General features: G+C 37.0%; 1 protein-coding gene and 1 long non-coding RNA gene across 6 annotated transcripts in view; one reads left to right on the top strand and one right to left on the bottom strand.

The window, feature by feature from the left end:
• Nucleotides 1-13,458, top strand: part of LOC123606551 — a 45,308-nt gene extending 31,850 nt beyond the window's left edge. The window contains exons 2-4 of the long non-coding RNA XR_006716334.1: nucleotides 7,996-8,069; nucleotides 9,121-9,198; nucleotides 13,339-13,458. This is a non-coding gene — a long non-coding RNA (uncharacterized LOC123606551). The remainder of the gene's footprint in view (nucleotides 1-7,995; nucleotides 8,070-9,120; nucleotides 9,199-13,338) is intronic.
• The window catches only part of KLHL7 (kelch like family member 7), a 71,237-nt gene that overhangs the window by 25,253 nt on the left and 25,744 nt on the right, over nucleotides 1-20,240 (bottom strand). For all 5 annotated transcript variants that reach the window (XM_045495072.1, XM_045495068.1, XM_045495073.1 and 2 more), the window contains 2 exons: nucleotides 14,277-14,452; nucleotides 11,647-11,821 (listed from right to left, as the gene is read on the bottom strand). In XM_045495072.1, coding sequence (XP_045351028.1) covers nucleotides 11,647-11,821; nucleotides 14,277-14,452 — 351 coding nt within the window. The remainder of the gene's footprint in view (nucleotides 1-11,646; nucleotides 11,822-14,276; nucleotides 14,453-20,240) is intronic.

The raw sequence follows: 20,240 nt of genomic DNA, 5'->3' as shown, positions 1-20,240 counted from the left end.
ACTACCACAGACGAATAAAGTAAAAAACTCTGTTGGAGGGGCCCAGGCACAAGTATTGCCACTTAAAATGTAGTTCAAAGACCAACAGCTTTAGCATCTGGGAGCTTATTAGAAATAGTGAACCCCAGAACCTACTAGGCTTAGTGAATCAGAATCTACATATTTAACAAAATCCCATGGTAATTCAGATACACACTTCGAGAAAGTAGATGCCTTAGATGATTTGAAAATGCAATGACATTTCAGAATTATTGTGATCTAAACTGATCCTTTTCATTTAGCATTTCCTTCATTTTGTCAATGGCCATTTAACAATGAAAAACTTTTAAGGTATTATTTCAAACCAGCATGGGAAGGTGGGTTGCTCAATAAATCATGTTAGATAATGATATAAAGAAAAAAGTTATGGGGCGCCTGGGTGGCTCAGTCAATTAAGTGTCGGACTTCGGCTCAGGTCATGAGCTCACGGTTTGTGAGTTCGAGCCCCGTGTCGGGCTCCGTGCTGACAGCTCGGAGCCTGGAGCCTGCTTCAGATTCTGTCTCCTTCTCTCTGCCCCTCCCCCACTTGTGCTCGGTCTCTCAAAAATAAATAAATGTAAAAATTAAATAAATGTAAAAAAAAAAAAAAAAGGAAAAAGTTATACCCCTACCTCATAATTTATTCTAAGTTCCAAATCAAAAGAATACCTGAATATGCAAAAAATCTCATAAATGTACTAAAAGAAAAATACAACAGTTTTCTTTTTTTAAAATAGGCCCCAAGTGGGAAAGCTAAGACAGAAAACACAGAAGCCATGAAAAAAAAACCCAAAAAAACTGACTTAACTAAATAAAATTTTAAGTTAAATTGCTGCATGGCAGAAAGAAAAAAACAGAACCAAAAGACAATGACAAACTAAGAAAATATTTATCAACAAAAGGGACAAATATTGAAAGATACCGTTAACAAGATTAAGACCAGTTACTAACAGAAAATTCCACAGAAAATTCCATTAAGTAACTGAACACAGTTCACAGAAAAACAACTACTTAAATATACTAACTCTTAAACACACGAAAAGACGCTCAAGTGCTCTCATTAGAGAAATGCAAATTAAATCATACTTTTTCACTTATCAAATTGGCCAAGATCAAACTGTCTGGACACAGGGTAGAATATAGGTGTGGGGAAGCACATGCTGCCTTCTATACAGTGCTGGGGGGGGGGGGGGGGGACGTGAACAGGTACTACTATTTGGAAGGCAACAGTGTGATCCACCGAAATTACAAATGCACCCACTCTTTATAGTCAATGATTCTTCTTAATTCTTCCAGGAGTTTATCAACCTAAAGTTCAGTTAGGAAAGTGGTTAAAAATTACTGTATATCCATATAATGGAGTATTGTATGTGGCTGTTAAGAAAAATGAAAAAGGGAATATGTACCCATGGAATAATCTCCCCAAACATGGAATAAAAAAAAGCAATATGTAGCAGAGTACACAGTGTGATAACATTTGTGTTTTAAAATGTACGTTTTATGCATATATACACAGTTATATAATTTATACAAGTATATGTACGTAAATGTGTATGCAGACTCAAGTAACCTCCCGCATGAGGGAACAAGGGGATAGGGGACAGACTTTTCACTATATACCCTTTTGTATCTTTTTGAATTATGTATGATGTGCAGTATTATAGATCCAAAGATAAAATAATGTCAACAATTCTTAACACATGCAAAACACTTTGTTCATGATGCTGTGCTGGGCTTTCAAATAAAAAGAGACAGGTTGGAGAAGTTTGTGAGGGAATGAAAATCAATATTTAGCACCTCCTTCATTTCAGAGTTTGAGTAGAAGCACTTTGTATTGGAACAGCAGGAGACCTTTGCAGCCAAGGCTCTGGCACATGCTCTAGGTCAGGGGTCAGCAAACTTTTTCTGGAAAGGGCCAGACAGTAAATATTTTAGGCTTTGCGAGCCACAGATGGTTTTTGTCACGTACTCTCCATTTGTTTGTTTTTATAATCCTTTTAGCTCAGGGCTAGCTTTAGCCTGTGGAGTGTAGTTTGCTGACCTCCCCTTCAGCTCTCCTGTTCCTGGTCTGAGATAGTGGTTCTTGCCTGACCATCACTAGTAGCAGCAGCGCCTGGAAACTTGTTAAAAATACAAATTACCGTACTTGACCCCAGACTTTGTGAATCAGAAATGCTGGAATTTGAGAGCTACTGCTCTAGGAGGGCTCCACACAGGCACAAGTGTACTGTGGATACTCCCAACAAGAGAAGACAGGTAGCAAGGAAGGAGAGGGACAGGAGGTAATGGTTTGCAACCAACAGGCCACTGGGTAAAAGTGGCTGACTGTGGCCAACTGTGTTGACCTCTGTAGGAAGCATAAGCTGGGGCTTTACTGGTAGGCTTTTTCTCTACAAGGACAGGGCTAGAAACAAATACTCTGACATCTTTCCTGGGGAGCTCTTTGCTCTTTAGGCTTACTGCTTTGGGAGTTATTCCCTTGAGAGTCAGGTATTGTCACTTGCAAATTTTGAGTAAGAAGTTGGTCTGGCCCTTTGCAGTGGCTTTGACTGTGCTTTTTGCTTCGGCTTTGAAAAGACAGTGCTAAGGCAGATGTTAGGAAGGTAATTAATGATCTGAAGAAGGGAGGTTTGAGGTCTTTCCTCCATTTAGCTCTGCCCAGGTCCCAAAGCCTAGAAGAGTCTCAGCTGCTTGTATTAGTCAGGGAATTTTAGAATAACCTACTGTCTTTATTTTTTAAAAAGAAAAAAAAAATGTAATAAATAACAGAGCCTTGATTGGCTTTCTGGAATCCCTATACTTGGTTGGATTTCCAGAATAATCCTGCCATCCTGTTTCTAAATCAATTCAGAATCTACATAGGAACTAAATACTGTACTTGAATGAGATTGGCTAGTTGTCTTTAACAGCTGACATCATGTATGAAGAAACAGGTGCAGTGCTTTATCCAATGAAACCAGAAATATAACACATGGTGTGGGAATGGAGGCATGACAAAAAATCTAATATTAACATGTGTGAAATCCAAAAGGTGAAAGCCCTAATCTAAAGGTATCTTTTTGGTCCCAATTTTTTCTTTCATCTTTATGAACTTAAGAGACTAGTGGGCACCTATGCTGTACTTCTTAAAATTCTCTCTATACCTTGGTTTTCAAGACACCATCCTTTGGTTCAAGCAGTTTAATAAATTCTCCTTTCCTGGTTCTTTTCCTTCTACCACTGCTCAAATGTAGGTATTCATAAAGATATGTCCCTAACTTATACTCTCTTCTCTTTTTTCTCTTCACACTTTAACTGGATTAAAATATTCCTAGTCTTTTAAAAATTCTTTATTTTCATTTAACAAAAAGATAGTATACCATATACTGTTTCATGCTTTTACCACTTATGAAAAATTTCCAAATTACTAGATATTCATTTAAAATATTTTTAGTAAATACAAAGCATTCCATTGTATGGATATACCATAATACTTTTCCAATTTAAGGGACAATATTGGGTCAACCTACCTAATGCCATAACAATATTATTAAGTAGTAGCAGTGTGATAAATCTAATGAAAATTTTACTTAACTTCCAAATTAAGAGGCAAGTGATACTATTTAATTACTAGGACACTCAAACTTAATGCCACTCCTGAGAAAGATGTCCTAGGCAGAAGGGAACATGCTCCTTTCTCTTTCATTTATTTCCTTAACTTTGTGCCTGAAACCAACTATACCTGAAATGAAATGTCCAGATAAGGCACCAAAAACAACTTAATGGTTCAAAGTAGGTTCCAGCTACCTTCTATGAGAGGATTTCTTGATCATCACATTAATTGAAATCTTACAGTTGGTCCCATTTGTGGATACTATCCATGTGGTTTTTGGTTTAGGATGACTGGGAATTCAAGAGCCCAGGAGACTTAGCATTAGTATACTTAACTTAGCATATTACAGTCATTGCCTGCACATTTCAGGCCTCTTCAAAGAATAAGCTTAACTTCTACTTATAGCAGCATGACAGTTTAGACTTCCACAAAAACAAAATAACTTTAATGCTGGAAATAATAAATGTTAAAACATCATTTTATGTTTTAAATGCATTGCTAAGGGGCACCTGGCTTGCTTGTCAGTAGAGCATACAACTCGATCTTTGGGTTGTGGGTTTGAGCCCCATGTTGGGCTTACTTAAGATTACTTAAAGTAAAATAAAAAGTAAAGAGTAAAAAGAGTAAAATAAAATAAAATAGTTAAAGTGGCAAAAAAAAAAAAAATGCACAGCCAAGATCAGAGGGTGAAAAATGAGAAAACTAAACACTAGAATGGTAAGCATTTAGAGACCCTGGAGCGACTCTGAGGGCTTTTGATAATATCGGAAACGTAGAAATTTATTTTATTGGCTGTATGAGAAGATAAGGTCTTAGATTTATACAAGTAAGGTGTTGGAACTGAGATCTTTGCCTAAAGCCAATTCACTTGGACTTGTTATACCTTTAATGAAAAGATGAGCCAAAACAAAACAAAACAAAATGCCAAAAAACTAAGCTGCCTTATGGCAGAATGGGGAAATACTTTGCCTATTTAAATTTCAGCTCCAGGTAGAGGTAAAGTTTCCTTTCCTTTATAAATTCTATACAAAGAATTTACAATGATGGCCCTGCCCTTGTAAAGGCTGAGGTTTGAATTTACCTATCTGTAAATCTAGGAAACTGTAAGCCAAGAAAAATTCAAAGTAGTCTTGGATTTTTGTGCCCCAGGGCACTTCGCAAAAGCAAATACTATTCTCCTCTTGAGGAGAGCAGGGAAGACTCACAGGAATACAACCCAGGTCTCCCCATATTGGAGATTAATATCAAACAAATATAAGCTCACAATACAAAAATCACAAAACACATAAGGAATTAAGCAACCAGAAATGAGTCAAAACAAGCAACAAATAGCAGCATCTGGTCTTCAAAGACTTCACATATTGGTATCATCAAACATAAAACATAAAATAACTATATTTAAGGTGTTTACAGAAATAAAAGAACTGAAAACATGAGCAAAGAAAGGCCACTGAAAATGACCAGGCTGCTATGAAAAAAAAGAAATATCAAGTAATATTCAAAACTGAAAGGATAAGTTAAACAATTGACTAGAATAGAAATAGATGAAAGAATCAGTGAACTGGAATACAGACTTGAAGGATTACCCCAAATGCAACACGAGACAAAGATGAACGGAAAGTTTAGAAATCACAAAGGCAAGACCTGCCAACATTTCTAACTGAAGAATTCCTGAAGCTGTGGCATTATTTGAAGAAAAAAATGGCTGAGAATTTTCCAAATGATGAAAAACACAGATCATTGGACTCAGGAAACAAAACAAATACCAAGCAGGATAAACTAAAGAAATAAACACCCATACACATTTGGTGCTAAACACCACAAATAAAGAAAAGCTCTTGTAAAAAGCCACAGAAAAAATTCAGATCATCTACAAAGAATGACAACTAGACTAATAGCAGGGATCAACAGTAATGATGCAGGGTGAAATAACACCTTCAAGTATTCAATCTAGAATTATACGCCCACTTAACCTTTCATTTAAGAATAGGATGAATAAAAAGACATTTCCAGATAATCATTTACAATGGCTATTACAATCAGACCATAAATGTAGAAATATGGAAAATAATCTCAGAAGGAAGGTCTAAGGTACAAGAAATGGTGGGCAAAGAAACTGGTAAACATGTATATCTAAGCACACACTATATTTTTTAAAAATTATAAAAAAAAATTATAATGTCCCACTTGGAAAGTTAAAAAAAAAAAAAAAAAAAAAGAACTAAAATACAGAACAAAACACCTAAAGAGGTACACTGAATTAAAATGTCCTAAGACCCTTGTTTTCTTCTAGAGAAGGGTAGAAATCAATCTATCTATGTTTATTTTTTCATTTTGAGAGAGAGAGAGAGTGCACATTGTGCACATGCACAAGCAAGGGAGGGGCATGGAGAAGGAGAGACAGAATCCCAAGCAGGCTCCTCACCATCAGAGCAGAGCCCAATGTGGGGCTCTTATTCTCAAACTGTGAGATCATGACCTGAGCTGCGACCAAGAGTTGGATGCTTAACTGAATGCACCACCCAGGTGCCCTGAAATATATATACTTTAAGTTTATTCATCTATTTTGAGAGACAGAGACAGTGCGAATGGGAGAGGGCACAGAGAGAGAGGGAGAGAGAAATCCCAAGCAGGCTCCGTGCTGCCAGCCGCAGAGCCTCATGTGGGGCTCAAACCCACGAACCGTGAGATCATGACCTGAGCTGAAATCAAGAGTCAGACGAGCTCAACTGACTAAGCCACGCAGGTGCCCCTGGAAGCAGGTAGAAATATTAATGTTTAAGGTACACATATTAAAATATAAAGCATAACTATTAAAAAGATTGATACAAAATATAAAACTTCTCTAACAGTAGAAGGAAAAAATGAAGGGAATAAACCTCAACCCAAAAGGAGATTAAAAAAGCATAGAAAAATTGGGATGAACAAAAAGTGCAAAATAAGGTATTAGAAATAATTAAGAATATAATAGTATTTACAATAAATTAAATGGAATATAATTTACCTGTTAAAAGATAGTAAGAAAGGGTTTAAAAAAGAAAATAAAGCTATATGCTGTTTTAAGAGATCTAACTAAAATATAAGGACACAAAATGTTTGAAAAGAAGTGAATGCATAAATATAAGAAAATAGTAACCAGATAAAAAGTGGTTTAGTTACATAAATATCTGATAAAATAGAGAAAGGCAACAATCTTTATTAGGGAAAAAGAAGATCATTACATAATGATAAAAGGTTGCATTCACCAGGAAGATAACATTTCTAAACTCATATTTAGAACCCTCAAAATATAGAACAGAAAAATTAACAGAATTACAGGAGAAATGGAGAAATCCACTATAGTGGGTGAATATAATACAACTTTGTCAGTAACTGATAAATTAACTAGACCAAAAAATTAGTCATAAAAGATACAAAACAACTTTACAAATATTGACAACTTTCAATAAATATTAAAAAACTGGTATCTGATCATAACATTCTTAGACCACAATGCAATTAAGTTAAAAATCCATGACCAAAGGCATTTAAAAGCATACTTCTACTAAACTTATTGGTCACAAGAGAAAACATAATGGAAATTAGAAAGTATTTTTAAATTTTTTTTTTTCAACGTTTATTTATTTTTGGGACAGAGAGAGACAGCGCATGAACGGGGGAGGGGCAGTGAGAGAGGGAGACACAGAATCGGAAACAGGCTCCAGGCTCTGAGCCATCAGCCCAGAGCCTGACGCGGGGCTCAAACTCACGGACCGCGAGATCGTGACCTGGCTGAAGTCGGACGCCCAACCGACTGCGCCACCCAGGCGCCCCTAGAAAGTATTTTTAAAAGCAAGTTGCAGGGGGCACCTGGGTGACTCAGTCAGTTAAGCGTCTGACTTCAGCTCAGGTCATTATCTCATGGCTCATGAGTTTGATTCTGTGTCTCCCTCGCTCTCTGCCCCTCCCCCACTCTCACTGTCTCTCTCTCCCTCAAGAATAAACATTAAAAAAGTATATTAAAAGCAAGTTGCAGGGGCGCCTGGGTGGCTCAGTCGGTTAAGTGGCCGACTTCGGCTCAGGTCATGATCTCGCGGTCCGTGAGTTCGAGCCCCGCATCGGGCTCTGTGCTGACAGCTCAGAGCCTGGAGCCTGTTTCAGATTCTGTGTCTCCCTCTCTGTGACCCTCCCCGGTTCATGCTCTGTCTCTCTCTGTCTCAAAAATAAATAAACGTTAAAAAAAAAAATTAAAAAAAAAAAAAGCAAGTTGCAGAAGAATACATACAGTATACCATTCATGTAGCATTTAGGAACAGGCAAAACAATACTAAATGTTGCTTATATATATATGGTAAAGAACTGCATGCTGATCAAACACCATATTCAGGGCTATTGTTTCCTCCTAGGTAGAAGAATGTGAGCTGTCACTGGGGAGGAACACATTGGATGCTTCATCTGTACTGACTTCTCAGGGTGCTAGGTAAGTTCATGAATATTTTCATTATTAGTTTTTATACCTTTCTGTACAGCTTAAATATGCATACTAAATTTTAAAACAACACTTATAGCAATATTTGCCAAAATCCTCAAACTCTCAGAAAAAAAAACAACTGATGGGTGCTTATTAAAGTTGAGAGTTTAGGAAAACGAAAGTACTGTCTTAATTATAGACACCCACTCTACTCATATCCATCTAGTACCACACACACACAGCCAACCGCAGTCAGAACCCAGATCCACACCACTAGGACTAAAAGTATTTCCAGAAAGGAAAATACAAGGCTGCCATTTATCATTATCAGTTAACTGCACACTGTCATGAAAAGGCTATTGAAAGTAGTCAATGTAACAAAATAAAAGGTATAAATAGTAGAGGGGAGAATCTAAAATTATCATTACTTGCAGATAAAAGATTAAATCCCTAGAAAAAGCAAGAGAAATCAACTGAACAAGTTTTAAAAAGAAATGAGTAATGACAAATGCAAATACAATTCACAACAGCAACAACAAAAATATCTAAAAAAAGATTTTAAGAAGTGTAGAAGTTTATAAAAAGAAAATTATAAATTCTCCAGGACATATAATTTAAATGAGGTACAACAATAATTAAAAGGTACCAGAATGAAATGGAAGAGAAACTGATTTTTGTGTGTATACAGATGAGAAATTTAGTTCATGGTGTTCAAATCAGTGGGAAAAGATAAATTATTCAATAATGATATTGGGCCATCTTGCCAGACATTTAAAGAGGAAAAAAAGATAGACTCTTCTGTATTCAAATAAATTTCAGTTGGATACAAGGTTTCAACATTTTTTTTAAAAAGGAGAAAATAAGAAATCCGTTAAGTGCACAAGACAAGAATTTATGAAATTAAAAAATTACCTTGGAATAAGGAAGACATTTCCAACTACATCCCTAACACTAGATTCAGAGTTAATAATATAAAAACACTGATTCAGACTTAACGATAAAAAGAACTTGAGACTGAATGTGCCAGTTTTAAGACCTTTTTCTCTTCTTCTCTTGAAAGCCATCCCAAACAACAATGAAACAAGAAACAAACTCTACCTTTGATAATACTAGAAGATCTATATAACCCTGAAACTCAGTAAGTGAAGCCATATAGCAGATAGAATGTTAACCTGAAATGGTTGTGGGGGCACCTGGGTGGCTCAGTTGGTTGAGTGTCTGACTTCAGCTCAGGTCATGATCTCACAACTCATGAGTTCAAGCCCCCATCGGGCTCTGTACTGACAGCTCAGAGCCTGGAGCCTGCTTTAGATTCTGTGTCTCCCTCTCTGCCCCTCCCTGGCTCGTGCTCTTTCTCAAAAATAAAACATTAAAAAAAAAAGAAAAAGAAAAAGAGATGGTTGTGGAAGGAGACACCAATGAGAAGCAAGCCAAATAATCTTGGAGAAGCCTGGAAAGATTCATAATGGGAGATAGGAAGTACCCCCAGAAAGTGGGGTGGGGATGAAAACAAGAGAGCTTTAAAATTCTGAATAAACAACACTTTGTCAGGTTTCCTTCCCCTATTGCACAGTCCAGTAACCTGCCATGCCTTCTCCAAGTAGGATATATGATGACTGGTCTTTGGAGAATCACACAGAGAAGGGTATGAGCCTGATGACAAGGGTTAAGTGAAAGTCTACATATCAAAATATTCCCCACCCAGCTCCCAAATGCCTATATCCAACTATCTGAGAAAATGTTTATAGATACTAACATTGGAGGGGTCCTCAATAAAAAACAAAATGTGTGTTGGGGCACCTGGGTGGCTCAGTTGGTTAAGCACCCAACTCTTGATTTCGGCTCAGGTCACGATCTCAGTTTGTGAATTCAAGCCCCATATCGGGCACTGTGCTGATGGTGTGGAGCCTGCTTGGGATTCTGTCTCCCTCTCTCTCTGTCCCTCCCCTGCTTGCTATCTCTCTCAAAAATAAAGAAAAAAATGTGTGTTCACACTGATTACCCTACAGTTCAGGCCAAGAACCAAGAGCCCACTCACATATACAGTGCTATTGGCTTTATTAATAACTTAGTCTTATAAATATGATTCACAGATAAGACATTAAGAAAAGCTTCCAACAACAAAAACAGAAAAACAAAATTCAAAGGTAATACAGAAAATGCAGACAAGATAAATATGAAAGGCACTATAATGCTACTTCAGAATAAGGTATTATAACCATGAAATAAGGAATTAGAGAATAAGTAAAAGCTCACAGAAATTAAAAATAATAGCTGAAATAAAAGTGATGATAGAAAAATTAAGGCTGTCTCCTGGAAGATAGATCAGAGAAGCAGAGACAAGAGTTGTATTGAAGAATCACAATACCAGTAACAGAGAAATGAGAAATTTGTGATTGAAAAGACAATGTCCAACATGATTACTAAAAAAACAAAAAACAAAACACAAAGTTACATTATTGTGAACCTCCAAAATATCAGGGATATTACAAAAAAATTACAAAGAGGAATAAAAAATAAAAGGATCAGACTGGCATCAGATTTCTGAAAAACAACACTGGCAGCTAGTTAATGGAGCAATGCCTTCAAAATTCTAACTTGAATTTTCTAAAATGATTTTCAACATAATTCTATATACCCAGTTTAACTATCCTTCAACATTTTATGGTAAAATAAATACAGGAGATTCATCAAGTCTCCTAATATTTACTGATGACATACTCTTTCTCAGGAACCTGTTATGGGATACATTCCATTCAACAGGGAGAATTAAAAAAGGGGAAGACCTGAGGTCCGGGAAGGCAGTGGATCTAACAAAGGAGAGGAGTGAAAGGACATCCCAGGATGGCAGAGAAGGGAAGTTCCAGGACAAGAAGAGTGTCTCAGGGTTAGAGTGCAAATAGTCCACACTGGAATACGTAGAAGGCTCTATGAAGGATGTTTACAAGAAATAAAAGCAACAGATTGTTTAATTGTACAATTTTATTAAGTAGCATTTTACAGAGGGGTTGGGACTTAGCCTGCAAGCCAAGAAAAACTAAGTAAATGACAAAATATGGCAGTTGTTGGCTGGTCAAAAAGGAAAAAAAAAGTGATCACAGTATATTATTTGGCTGAGTAAAATAAAAAGGAAACACTAGGCACAAAGTACATGAAAGCTATTATACACAAAAGGAGACAAGGCATAAGTAATTTTTACATTCTATCATACACATTCCTGTAAAATGAGGGCTGGGGCTAAGTCTCCTCCAGGTAGACAGCTAAGAACCCCAGTGGATTATTAATCTAAAAAAGGTAAGTCTTGGGGCACCTGGGTGGCTAGGTCAGTTAAGTGTCTGACTCTTGGTTTCAGCACAGTGTGTGGGTTCGAGCTCCGCATTGGACTCTGTGCTCTCAGCTCAGAGCCTGCTTGGACATTCTCAATCCCTCCCTCTCTCTCTCAATAAACAAACAAACAAACTTAAAAAAAAAAAAAAAGAATTAAAGAGCTAAGTCTTGAATGGAGTCTGATCCATTCTATAGGGTTTTAAGCCCATGAGAAACTGCCTACAGGATCAGGTTATAAATGGGTATTAAGGCAACTTACTTATCACCATCTTAAGGCATTCAGGATTGTCTTGAATAAGTGGTTCAGCTTGTACTGTTTTACTTAAGAAATTCTTTGATATAAGAGGAAACCTGACTTTAGCAAGGATATCGACCATAAATGGCTGGCGATTAGGTTCATCATATTTCAGCCATCTGACAGCAGCATCATAAACCTAAGGGGGGAAAAACAGCACAGTAAGTTCTTACAAGGCAGCAACATTTCCAATTACCTATGTTTACTCTCACACTGAAGGACAGGGGAGGATCTCATAAAGACGCAACCACTTATTCCCAATATTTTATCAGACATTTTCTTTCATTCCCCAACACTTGCCTGTGCTTCAGAACAGCTTACACACTGCTCTAATGATTCTTGTCGGTAATATATTTTTTAGAATTACTACTATATAATGTAATGACAGGGAGGATATTGAACTTATTTTTTGAAACAAAATATAACCTTTTTTCAGAAGGAGCTGTGATGTACATTTCTACTGAAATAAATCTACTGGTCAACGATAGTGTCAATATATGTTTACTTGGTATCACGGAAATACTTTAATTTCCTAAGAGGATGTCCATCCCAAGAGAAATGAAGTTCATCTATGATTTTATTTCAATATGATATTCCTGAATTGTGAACTGATAGACTTATCTACATTCCAGAAACTTTATAAGAATTCTATGTTTAAAAAATACATTACAGATTATATAAGAATTTTTTTCAAAATAATACTGTAGTATTTACCTGCCCAAGTTCATCAACACAACCTGACTTATGAATCACTAGTTTTTTATTGTTATTGTTAGTTTTATACTGGTTCCATGCCCACCATGCAGCTTGAGCTCATAGCCATGAGATCAAGAGTCACATGTTCTAATGACTGAGCCAGTCAGGTGTCCCACAAATCACTAGTTCAGACACATTGAAAACACACCTGTCACATTTGAGTTACTTAAATTAGTTAATTTGGGATTGGTGTTAATATGGCCTAAGTTCTGACCTCCATATGAATTAATTTTTAATGGGAATTGGTCTATTTTTTTTTTTAGAAAAAAAACTCTTAATTTTGGAGAAGTTTTAGATTTACAGAAAAACTACAAAGATAGCACACAAAGTTCCGATATACCCTGCACCCAGCTGTTAAAATGTTACATTAGTATGATACTCTTATCACAGCTAACGATCCGTTATTAACTAAAGTCCGTATTTCCAAAAAAACTTCTTTAGTTTTTGATCTAATTTTTTTCTCTGTCCCATAATCCCATAAAGGAGAGCACATCACATTTACTCATTATGTCACCTAGGGTCTTATGGACTATAACAGTTTTGCTGACTTTCCTTGTTTCTGATGACTTTGACAGTTGTGAGTTCTGGTAAGGTATTTTGTAAAATGTCTCTCAATTTGGGTTTGTCTGAGGTTTTTCTCATGATTAGACTAGGAGCGCTGTGTTTTGGGAGGAAGACTACGGAGGTGCCATGCATATATATCAACGTGACTTATCACTGACAGTATTATCCTATAAATAGTGCTCATCAGGCTTGATATAATAATAATCTGTAGATAATGTTTGCCAGGTTTCTTCAGACTAGTTACGTTTTTAATTCCCTTTCCATAATGCATATGAGTCCGTTAATTTTAGTCATGGGTCACAGAACTAAGATTTTTATTTGTTTGTTTTTCCCTAGTCAGGTCTTCCAGGTCCAACCTGTCAACTTGTAGACTAATATAATACGCTGGGCCATGAAGAAGACTGGACAAAAATGGCCCAGTGCTAACCTTTTATCTGGAGAACAAAAGTAACTCAAAGCATATGATCCTACAGTACCTCTATTAGTTTGCTACTGCTGATTTAACAAATTAAATAAAATACAGAGAAGGATGTGGGACTGAAAACAGGGAATAATTGAATGACTGCATTTCTAAGTGTTAGTCCACCCAGCTCCCAAATGCCTGCACCCAGCTTACACCTCCGGCAGTTTAATCTGACAGTTATGGAGGTTGAATCCAAAATAGGTCACAATGGGTCAAAATCCATGTGTCAGCGGGGATGCCTGAAGGGTCTAGAGGAGAAAGCATCTCCTTGCCTTTTTCAGAATCCAGCAGCCTCCTCCTGCATTCGTTGGCTTGCGGCCTCTTCTTCCATCTTCAAAGCCAGCAACATCCAGCCAAGTCTTTCTCACACTGCATCACACTGACACTGACTCTTCTGCCTCCCTCTTCCACATTTAAGGACGCTTGAGATTACACTGGGCCCACCTGGATAATCTCTCCATCTCAAAGATCTTTAACCACATCTGCAAAGTCCTACCGCCATGTAAGGTAACATATTCACAACAGGTTCTGACAATTAGGATGTGGATATCCTTGGGGGGAAGCACTGTTCTTCCTACCATGGTACCCAATAGCTTTATTTCTACCGAATGGTCTCTCTCTCAAGGAGCAAGCCTTACAAGCACGCAAGACTTACTTTTCCTATGAAAAAGACTTTGGAATACTCTGTTTAATGTAAAGAACACATTCTCTCCTACTATGATTCTTTTCCTTGTCATGTATCCAAACATGAAACAAAAGAAATCAGAAAAGATATTTTACTAAGAAAAAACTGAGAAGAGAATTTAGTTACCTGGTCCTCTGCTCTCACAGTCAGAGTGTCCTGGTTGAGGAGATGTGTAACTCGCTTAACATCAAGTTGCAGAAATTCATCAGTTTTATAAACTTCAGTAAAATGCTGATGAATAAAGTCATCTGCAGTTGCTTTCAATTCAGGACAGTCCAGACACTCTGCTAGCACACTTATACCTAAACATGAAGAAAATAAATGAATAGAAAATCACTTAAAAAATCCCCAAACATACACTGAAAACAAAAAAATGAGGCTGAGTGAATTTAACAAATCTGGATCCTTCTCTATTCTACTGGTTTATTCCTATGCCTGTGCTATGCTGAATTAAGTATGGCCAATATTGATACTTTGTAGGAGAACCCCCTTCAATGTTTTCTCAAATTTTTGTTGGCTACTGTTAAACATTTTTCTCTTGCAAATAAATTTAAAAATAAGCATTCTACTGTAAAAAAATCCTGGTATAATTTTACTTAGGACTGCAGTGCATTTCTGGATTACTGTGGGGACTGTTCCGCAACACAAGAGGAGCTCCTCTTAGGAACATGACATGTATCTCCATTTACTCAGATTTCTTATGATTTTCAATATAATTAACACAGATTTCTTTATATAAACCCTCATACATTTCCCATTCAGCCTTTTCCTAGCTATTCTATATTTTTGTTTGAGAGGGAGTGTCTCCCCAATTGGCTATTAATGTTCTGTTTCAGGAATCTGTAAAGTACTGTCCATGAGCTAAATCCAGCCCACAACCAGCTGGTCAGCAGCTAAAAACATTTTTCATGGTTTTAAAGGGTCATAAAAAAAAAAAAAGTGGGGCAGAGGGAGAGGGAAAAGAAGTGTCAAGGACCATGTGTGACATGTGCATGGCATACAAAGTCTAAAATATTTAACTATCTGGCCCTTTACAGAAAAGTTGGCCAATCCCCCTTCTAAATAAATCCACTGATTATTGTGTGTGATTTTGTTGCAGGCCCCCCTTCAGAGGTTGAATATTTTTCAGTTCATTATTTTTGATTTTCTGTTTCAACTCATGTTGCCTTAAGATAATGAGTTTTGAGGGGCGCCTGGGTGGCGCAGTCGGTTAAGCGTCCGACTTCAGCCAGGTCACGATCTCGCGGTCCGTGAGTTCGAGCCCCGCGTCAGGCTCTGGGCTGATGGCTCAGAGCCTGGAGCCTGTTTCCGATTCTGTGTCTCCCTCTCTCTCTGTCCCTCCCCCGTTCATGCTCTGTCTCTCTCTGTCCCAAAAATAAATAAACGTTGAAAAAAAAAATTAAAAAAAAAAAGATAATGAGTTTTGATACTTTCACATTTATATCACAGTGGTTCTCATAACTGATGCCTGGTAATGAACTTGTCAGATTAACTGCTATTATCTAATACCAACCAATGCCATGGCATGCTAGATGCTCATGGTGAGCAGTCTGCTATAGCTTGTATCTATGCTCCCAACAGAGAGAGGGTATCTTCACCAAGAACCAATATTTATTTATTTATTTATTTATTTATTTTTAATTTTTTTTTTCAACGTTTATTTTTTTTTTTTATTTTTGGGACAGAGAGAGACAGAGCATGAACGGGGGAGGGGCAGAGAGAGAGGGAGACACAGAATCAGAAACAGGCTCCAGGCTCTGAGCCATCAGCCCAGAGCCTGACGCGGGGCTCGAACCCACGGACCGCGAGATCGTGACCTGGCTGAAGTCGGACGCTTAACCGACTGCGCCACCCAGGCGCCCCCAATATTTGTTTATTAACTAATTTCTGGCAGTTGAATTTTCTGTATTTATGCAACCCAATTAAATATCATGCTTTTCAATAAAATATGAATGTGAAAAGAAAGTTGTTTCTATGAAAACTAATCTTCAGATTTCAGACAAACTTGAGAAAAGCTCAGATTAGGCATATGACCAAGACAACTGGTGAGATATGAAAAAACACTGCAGGGGCGCCTGGGTGGCGCAGTCGGTTAAGCATCCGACTTCAGCCAGGTCACGATCTCGCGGTCCGTGAGTTCGAGCCCCGCGTCGGGCTCTGGGCTGATGGCTCAGCGCCTGGAGCCTGTTTCCGATTCTGTGTCTCCCTCTCTCTCTGCCCCTCCCCCGTTCATGCTCTGTCTCTCTCTGTCCCAAAAATAAATAAACGTTGAAAAAAAAAAAAAAAAACACTGCAAAATTCTAAGGGGATTCTGTACTCAGACTAAGTTCTCAATTCATTTCAAGGAAACTAAAAAAAAAAAAAAAAAAAAAAATTATATATATTATTGGTGTGATTTATTTAAGACATGACATGGATCAATACTGAGAAACTAGGTTTGGGCCTCACAGTCAAAGACTGGAAGATTGGTATACTTACATACTACATTAAACACCTTTACAGCAGAGCCTCTCTTATTTAACCACTGTTTTAATGACATTTTAAATTAGACAACCAATTAATGTTCTGATTATGCCTGATAAGGAAGCTTTTACTGTTACCTTATTTTGTCTTCACTGATTGCATTAATGGACATCTCCAGCAAAAGTTGAATAGTAGCATCTTTCCATGTAAAGAATATTTGCTATTGGTTTCAGACACAGGTTAATTAGATATTCTATTTCTAGTGCAAGAGTTTTTTTTTTTTTTTTTTTTTTTTAATCAGGAATGGGTAATGGAAATATAAAAGTGCCTTCAGTATCTGTTGCTATGATTATAAAATTTATTTTTTTCCTATAGCTTGGTAGTATATTAAACTTTGTTAGATTCTTAAGCATTCAATCATTCTGACATTTCTGAAGTCAACCCTACTGGGTCACAAAGTATTATTGTTTTAATTAACAAACTTTAATTTCCACAGCAGTTGTAGGCTCACAACAAAATTTAGTATAAACCACAGGGTTCCCATATACTTGTTTTATACATAAATAATCTCTTCCATTGTCAACATCTCACACCAGGGTGGTAAAGTATTACAATATTATTTTTTTTTGGTAAAGTATTATTTTTAAAAATATATTCATTGATGGATTCAATTTGCTATTTTTAAGGAATTTAAAATAAATCATTATTGTTAAAAAAAATTTTTTAAACGTTTATTTTGGAGAGAGAGAGAGAGACAGAGTGTGAGTGGGGGAAGGGCAAAGAGAAAGGGAGACAGAATCCGAAGCAGGCTCCGTCCGCGAGCTGTCAGCACAGAGCCCGATGCAGGGCTTGAACTCATGAATCGTGAGATCATTACCTGGGCCTAAATCAGATGCTTACCCGACTGAGCCACCCACAGGCCCCATAAATCATTGTTCCTAAGTGAAACTAAAATCACATATGTGCGTGTGTGTGTTATCTGTCCAATCCTGGCACCTACAATAATCCTTGTAGAATGAGCTGTAAAGTTTTCTATCCATGTCCACTGGATTTAAGTAATACAGAATTTATCTATTGCTTGAAAGCTTGGTAGAATCAACACATAAAACCATCAAACCTGGAGCATTCGTTGGGAACAAATCTTTACCTTTTCAACGTTTCTATTTCTGGGTTTTCAACTTTTAAAGACAATTTTGACTATTTCTCTTTTGTGTTCATATCTTGATGTTGTTTCTTTGACCTTTTCTAATTCTTGTTGTTTGTTCTATGATCTTTCCTTCTTGAGTAGACTTGTTTACTATTTTATACCATTTCTTGAAATAATTAGCTTTTGTTTCCCTGGCCAAGTCTACAGTCTATTAGTGTTCTTTTTTTCCATTTTATTAATTTTGCTTTGAAAGAGATTTTCTTCTACTTTCATTAGGTGTTTAAAGTTTTTTCCTATCTCTTTGAGTAGAATACTCAGTCAAGGAAAGATAAAAATAAATGCATTTATTTGGAAAATATTTTAAGACTACAAATTCTCTTCTAAGAAATACTTTGGTCACTGGGGTGTCTGGGTGGCTCAGTCGGTTAAGCATCTGACTTCACCTCAGGTCACGATCTCATGGTTTGTGGGTTTGAGCCCCTCATCGGGCTCTCTGCTGTCAGTGCAGAGCCTCCTTTGGATCCTCAGTATCCCTCTCCCTTTCTGCTCCTCCTGCATATGCACTCTCTCTCAAAAATAAACATTAAAATTTTTTTTTTTTTTTTTTAAAAGGAATACTTTGGTCACATTCTAAAGGTTTGGGTTTTTTTCTGTATATATTGTCATATATTTCTATTTGGCCTGTAAGTTCATTAACACCTCTTTAAAAATATTTTTCTAAATTTCTCAATTAAATATCTAGTGTTCAGAATGGAGTGGGAGGAAACAGCTTTCCTTTTGAGGTTAGTTCACAGCTTTATTGCACTGTAATCAGTGGATGTAGACTGTGTCTCTTCTCTTTTAGGTGCTCCAGATTTTCTGTGGCTGCTGATCAGGATTTGTAAACACTCCAGAGGTGTCTGAAAACTGTATGTGTTCTCTGATTACTGAGTAAAACACTCTGTGATATCTACCTAAACAAGTTTGTGTTGTTCAAATTCAGACTTTTACTAAGCTTGATTTGAGATTTCTATGCAATTTTGTGTATTTAATTTTGTGTATTTAATTTTTTATTTTAAGTAAACTTCACGCCACACTTGGGGCTTGAACTCACAGCCCCAAGATCAAGAGTTGCATGCTTCACCAACTGAGCTGAGCCAGCCAATTCTGAGTTACTCAAAAGCTTTCAATAAATTCCTTTTCTGTTTAAACCAGCAAAGTCAGTTTATTTCGCTTGCAATTAAGGAAGCTGATGCAGCATATCCCTATCTTGAGATCTTTACCATACTTTGCTGTAGTAGTTCCCCCAATACTTTTCTCAGAAGGCTCCAGGCGGATTATACATTGTGTCTTTGCAATATCTCAAATGAACAATGTTTTTAAATGTAATTCTTTTTTTCTCTACGATTTGCATATCTAATGCTGTGGTCTTCTAACTTCCTGTTGCAGATAAAAAATTAATGTCATTCAGATTCTCCTTCTTTTCTAAGTAAACTTTTATGTTAATTATCTGTTGATGCGGGAAAAACACCACCAAAACTTAGTGGCTCAAAATAACAATGCACTTCTATGGGTCAAGTGGGTGGTTCTTTTGACCTGGGCTGGTTTAATCTCTGCAGCCAGCTGGTTGCTTAGTGGGGACTGTATAGTCTAGATTGGCCTCATTCACATACTTGGTAATAGGCAAGCTGGTTGGTGAAGGGGACATCAGCTAGTATAACTCATCTGTGTCCCAAATGGTCTCTAATTTTCTTTTCATGATGGCAGAAGAGTCCCCAGTAGCAAACTAGGGCAAGCCCCAAAGCACATTTGTTTAAGCTTTTGCTCATGTCACATTTGCAAATGTCCCATGGGCTAAAGCAAGCCACATGGCCAACCTTAGATTACAAGGGGAAAAAGACTCCACTTCTTGATGGAAGAGCTACAGTCACATATATAAGGGGTATACATACAAGGATGAAAAGAATTTGTGACCAGTTTCTGGTAACCTATCATACATACCCTTTCTAAAAACTTATAAATTCTTATTATATTTTTAAAAATTAAGATACAATACATGCAACATAAAACTTACCATTAGTGATTTAGTGCATTCACCATGTTGTGTCACCATCACCACTATCTAGTGCCAGAGCATTTTTATCACATCAAACGGTTTTCTTGGGGCACCCGGGGCGCTCAGTTGGTTAAGCGTCCAACTTTTGGCTCAGGTCATGATCTCACGGTTGGTGAGACTGAGCCCCAATCAGGCTCTGCACTGACAGCATGGAGCCTGCTTGGGATTCTCTCTCTGCTCCTCCCCCACTCGTGCTCACTCTCTTTCTCAAAATAAACATATATTAAAAAAAATAAAAAGTTCTCTCTTGATTTTGGAGGTGAAAAAATATCACTAGGATATGTTTAGGAGAGGAAAATCTCACTCCATCAGGTCTAGTACTTGGTATAAGTGTGAAAGTTCAAGTTTTTTAAGTCTCAAATAAGTTTTCTTTTACGATTTCTTT

Source organism: Leopardus geoffroyi, chromosome A2, assembly GCF_018350155.1.
Source record: "Leopardus geoffroyi isolate Oge1 chromosome A2, O.geoffroyi_Oge1_pat1.0, whole genome shotgun sequence".
Lineage (NCBI taxonomy): Eukaryota > Metazoa > Chordata > Mammalia > Carnivora > Felidae > Leopardus > Leopardus geoffroyi.
The sequence above is the reverse complement of the archived record's forward strand: the minus strand, read 5'-3'. Positions and strand labels throughout refer to the sequence as shown.